Consider the following 5,927-nt stretch of genomic DNA (forward strand, 5'->3'; position numbering starts at 1 on the left):
TAGAGTTTTTTCGGGATTTGTTTTGTTAGCATAACTTGATTATATAAATAATTGATTGTATAAGTAGACCTGTTATGAATTAATGTAACCTTAAACTCAGCAAAAAAATCTCTCTCTCTCTCTCTCTCTCTCTCTCTCTCTCTCTCTCTCTCTCTCTCTCTCTCTCTCTCTCTCTCTCATCACATTAGCCACATTAAATACTATTCTTATTTATTATTGTATTATTCCTTTATATGTGTACAAGATCATTTATAGTTTATTGAAGTTCGTTAAATCCTAGCATCCTTATCCGTAGAAGAAACAGGCCTCAAAATAGCGCAAATAACGGTATGTAGCACAAAGTAAACACATAATTCAAAACTTTCCAAAAGGAAATTATCAAATTAAGCATGCAAAAAGTTTTGTCGTGGAAACAACAGATTCTCTAACTCATGTTTATAGTTCTCATCTTACGCGATGTGGGATTGTTGTTGTATTTTGCTTTTGTAGATAACATGCTATTTCTCGCACAAAGACAATATGCGAACGAATCCTCCTTGAAATCCTTGTTGAGTTTAGTTTTTTATTTCAATTTCAGTAGATAATGCTCAAGTTGCAATGAAATCCATGTATCGTATTTACATAAAATATACAAAAAAAAACATTTAACATATTGTATTCCTTAGTCCAAACGTATTTATTTGACCCCACATTATCAAGTAATAGTAAGCAATTCACCAAAATCTAAAAACTGATTGTGATTATAAACGAAAATTAGACTGACAGTTACGCTAAAAACAACCCTGACTTGACAGCTTCGTGAAACCATCCATATCTTCAGTACAAGGAAATTGAATTGAGCCTATTGCTGAAATTCATACAGCTTGTTGGAACTCCACGTCGATTATTTTGATAGTAAGTTCTTCATTTCTACCTACCTCTACTGTTAATAATTATAAAGGACCAAAAACAACCACCAAAAATATAAAATCCGAAGAAAAATTAGATTAGAGATTTAAGAAAAAGCATTTTGTTACTTATATAACTAGTAGTAGTTAAAATAAAAGGAGACCATAAGGTAGTAAGTAGAGTTCCTTCAGTCCAAAACTTGGTGTGCAATAAATCAACCAAAAGTCTTAATTAGATCCGATTCTTTTGGTTGGTAAATCACCTTCTCAAACATATGCTGCAACTTATCATGTTGCACCATTTCTTCAAGAATCTTATCTCCCGACACCATGGCCGCTATTTTAGACTTTGAAGCCGCCACATTATTTTTTGAAGAAAAAACCAACTCAGACAAATGACTCTTTTCCACCTGTCTAATATACTTCTCACCCTCCATTGTTCCAGTGACTAAATGATAAACATAAACAAGTTTCTTCTGTCCAAGTCTATACGCCCTACTAATCGCCTGTCTCTCTACAGACGGATTCCACTGCACATCAAGCAACACAACCCTGGAAGCACCCACCAGATTAATCCCTTCAGAACAAGCCCTGATTGAAGCCAACAGTGTCTTCACTTCACTTTTCGGATCATTAAGCGTATTAATCGACGTCTGACGATTCTTTTCCTCTTGTTGTCCATCCATATACAAAAACTCCCTGTCTCTAACCCAACGAAACTTCTTCTCCAACAACTCCATTATAAACTTCAACGGTTTCGTATACTGACTAAAAACCAAAACCCTTTCGTTCAACGCACAGCTAAGCTTTATAAGCTCCATTAAGAAATTCGTCTTCCCACCCGCGCTCGGGTCGTTTTTGAACATTTTCAAAACTTTGCGGATCCCTTCGTTATCCATGAAACTGTCTTCAACCAACGAAGGATGAATGGATACCAACGACATCACATGGTCGTTTTCCACTTGACTTTTTGTCCCCGACATCATTCCGAGTAATGTTTTTTGTGTTTTTGTAGGCTTTAAAACGACCAAAGCGTCTTTTAACCCCGGGAGTTTTTCTTGTAAAATTGTTCCTTTGTGTACATGGACAAAAGGGTCGATCATGGCTTTCAATTCGTCCAACTTATGCCGGCTTTTCAACACTTCGCTTGTGATGGAATCCCATTGCCCTTTCACGGAATTGTTTTTCCGGTTTCGTTTCATGGTGAAGCCGTCGTTTCTTATCATGTCGAATGCTAACACGGGATTCACCAAACAGAATGTGTTGAAGAGTTCGTTGAAGTTGTTCTGGAATGGAGTCCCGGAGAGAATGATGCTTCTTTTTGTTTTCACATTTTGTAATGCCTTCCAAACAAGGCTTTCTTCATTCCGGGGTGTATGCCCTTCGTCTAGGACTAATAGAGTCGGAATCTGAAGAAGAATCTTTCTGATTTCCACGTCTTCGAAATTTTTTGTGGTTGAACTTTTTTGTTTCTTTCTACCCTCTTTGCCAGCTAAGCTTTCGAATAGTCTATACGTGATTCCCAACACGCTTGACTTTCTCTTCCATGAATACAGCTTTAATAAACGGAGGCATCGCGCACTCTTTCCATTCCCGTTTTGTTTCAAAAGAGTGGATGCCGTTCCGTCTTCTTGACCGGAATATTCTTTGTTGTTCAAGTTGTAAAACGGAACATCGGCTTCCCATTTTTTAAACTCTTCTTCCCATGTTAGAAGCATACACCGAGGAGCTATAATCATTGGTCTTGAATTCGGATACATTCTCATGAATGCCATCAGAAACACGATCGTGAGCCGACTTTTTCCGGTTCCAGGGGCATGGGAGATTATGCATCCGCTTCCACCGTTAGAAAGACTTTTTTCTAGCTTTTCGATGTAGGTCCCGCCTGCGATTTTCTTCCAAATGAACTCGAACCCGTCTCGCTGATGTGGATACATGGTTTCTTTGACACCTGGCACCAAGTCCCAAACTGTCCCTTTTTCGTATTCGCTCCCTTTTGAATCATTAGGACATTCTTGATGGCCTTCAGCAAATTGAAGATCTGAAAATTTAAGGTTGTCTGTTTTCTCGGTGTCGGTGTCATGTCTGCTATGTCCTCCCCTTCCATTCTTACCCTGTGTATATAAATATATAAATATCAAATCAAATAAACATCACAATGTAGTAATTTAAAAATAAGAAATAAGCTAAAACTAACCAAAGGAGGTAAAATGTCTCTAACTTCAATTTCAACAAAAGAACAATATCTGCAGATGATTCCAAATTGATCATTGATTGTAAGTTGATGTTTTCCTAGGCGACAGCGTGTAGCTTGGTCAATATCCTCCATAAAGAAGTCAGCATCACCATTAGTAACCTGCATATCATCAGAGTAAATGGAGTGAATAAATTATTTAAAGACTCAAAATACCATTTTACATAAATATGGAAACTTACTGCAGAAGAACCAGAGCAACCAATTTCTGAAAGTTGGAAGCACATATTCATCTCATCAAAAAGTCCATCAACTTCCATATCGATTTCTGATTCATCCTGCTTCATATTATCTTCATCTTCAAATCTGAACTTATATGACACTATTTGTTCAACAGATGTTTGATGTACAAGACTGTCTTTTACTTTTACTGGACTGTCTTCTATAGGAGTGACATACTGTTTAAGAAGTTTGTCTCCATCTTCACCTTCCTTTATTGTTTCTGTGAGAATCTTGATTACATCAATTACATTGCCAAGTTGTTTTTTGGATATGATATTTACAGCCTTTTGAGTTTTGGTTCCATTGGCATCTTTAGATGAAGAATGTTGTTTGCTATAATCTGCAACCCAAAAAGGTCGCTCAATGGCTTCATGTATAGACTGCTCCTTTTTCAACTTTGCTTTTCTACCACAACCAAGTGAAGTATCTGCATCTGTTCGCCTCTTCTTTGATACAGGCTTGTTTAATGGACCTTCCTTAACCACTTCAGTCCAAAACCTGTCTCCTGTATCACCCATTTTATCCACCTCCAGAACACTAGAGTCATCATCATCATCATCATCATCATCATCATCATCACCATCACTAGAAGAACTCAAACTAATAACTTCAACATCCTTACCACTAACAACATTAGCATTCTCAAGCCAATCACTGTCATCTTCTTCAGATGATTGTGAATCATCACATTCATTATCATCTGCTTGAATAGAATCCAATTCCACTGGGCTTAACTTTATCTCATTACTTCCAACACGAGAGCTATGGGAGGGATCAGTGTCATCCAAACATGTAATATCATCACCTAATGTAATACGTTCATGGTCATCACTTTCATCAAGGAGACAGCCATGTGAAGGCACGAACTTATCTTCAAGAATCCTCTGACCTTTTAAACAATCGCCATTTGAAGCAGTAATGTCACACAAAAATCCTTTTTCTGATTTCTTTTCAGTTTTCCCAGAACCGTGGCTCTTGCTTGATTTAGAATTACCACCCAATAATGAAAGCGCATCATCATCATCACTGTTATGCTGTGAATCATTTGTTCTAGCGCTTTTATTATCCAAGTTTTCCCCCAAAAAATCCCTACTTGAGACAGCAAATCCATTTTCGAACTTTTTATCGGTTTTTCCACTTGCAGAAACCCCTGCGACATCGGACGTACTTTGATTCCTACCAGAGCTCTTACTCAACTCGACACCATCGTCGTCTTCGTAGTATCCATGGCCACAGTCATCCTCTAATTCATCAATGAGGCTGTTTCGATTCGAGTTCTTGCCTCTTTCTGAAGATCTCCCGCTTCGCAATTTCTTCTCGATCTTTCCACTTCCAGAAGTCTCTTCAGTTCCAAATCCACAATGATTCGCCGGAGAGGGCTCATTCAGCTCCACATGATCATCATCATCATCGGATTCAACAATTAAGAAAACAGGAGTCGCATTCTTGCCCCTCTTTGAAACTTTCCCTAATTTGTCTCCCCCTTTACGCCCTTTCTTTGTCTTATGAGACCTAACTTCGATTTCATCTCTTCTTCCATCGCTTCCCTTTAATCCGTCAGTTGATTTTCCAGAACCCTCTCCAACCCTATCGATCCGATCATCACCACCACCACCACTGCTGCCGCCGGGATGATTGCGAGGCCTTCCGTTATGTTTTTTCTCATTGAACTCTAAGTAAAGCTTGTCATAGCAAGACCGCGTTCGCTGACATAAATTAGTTCTCGAGAAATCCATCACCTTACCAACTCAATCCCCTACATCACATTTAAAAAATACCAAACAAACACATCATCAGTACGACGAAGTGACCTAATATTATAAATATATACACGAAAAGGTAAATCGATAAAGAACTACATTGCTCACATGAATAAACATACGACGGCGTCGGAGAACTTTTACTCGAATCTCAAAATTGACAATGGAATTGGAGCGGAAACGAGTAATCTAAAGTCACTACGAACTCTAGAAAGAGAAAGAAGCTAAAGTGAGAGAGAGAGATATGGCAGCACAGCAATAATGACGAATATTTTGGGCTCACTCGCCAAAAAAACGCGATGGGCGCGAAAAATTCTATTCCATGCGAATCGACGGCTTAACTCGGATCCGGAAAAGAACATTATGTTGGCCCCACGGTTACACCTGCGACTTGAGATTCTTGTTTTCGTTCGCTTTCACGTTTTGTAGACTGTGCATCGAAGTTTGTACCTTGGCCCTAGAGTTTAGAGGTTTCAATTTCAAAACTGTACCCTAAAATTCAAAATCGATTTCCGATCATTTTGAAATCGGAGCCAAAATCAGTTTGGTTTTTCTATTTTTCTACTTTTTTCTGGTTCTGAAATGACACATTTTTGAATAAACTAATAGTATATTATATGTGAAATACGAGGATCTAAAGCCGAAGGAATGGTGTCACAATAATCACATTCCCTTTTTTAACACATAGACGTCATATAAATGTTATGTCAATAACTCAATTTACCATACAAAATATAATTCTTTGCCACACACTAGGTGTGGTATACCAAATGAGGAGATAAGAGAGAAACAATTGAAGAAAGA

At 38.0% G+C, this 5,927-nt stretch overlaps 1 protein-coding gene across 1 annotated transcript; it reads right to left on the bottom strand.

Moving 5' to 3' along the window:
* Positions 1-592: 592 nt before the first annotated feature.
* On the bottom strand, positions 593-5,394 carry LOC145034539 (SNF2 domain-containing protein CLASSY 4-like). The gene is made up of 4 exons (XM_078982977.1): positions 5,232-5,394; positions 3,324-5,119; positions 3,085-3,243; positions 593-3,001 (listed from the first exon to the last, which is right to left on the bottom strand). The coding sequence occupies exons 2-4, from the start codon at positions 5,097-5,099 to the stop codon at positions 1,103-1,105; spliced, it is 3,834 nt and encodes a 1,277-aa protein (XP_078839103.1). The 5' UTR covers positions 5,100-5,119; positions 5,232-5,394; the 3' UTR covers positions 593-1,102.
* Between the last annotated feature and the right edge of the window lie 533 nt (positions 5,395-5,927).

Source organism: Lactuca saligna, chromosome 3 (assembly GCF_052625555.1).
Source record: "Lactuca saligna cultivar CGN05327 chromosome 3, ASM5262555v1, whole genome shotgun sequence".
Taxonomy (NCBI): domain Eukaryota; kingdom Viridiplantae; phylum Streptophyta; class Magnoliopsida; order Asterales; family Asteraceae; genus Lactuca; species Lactuca saligna.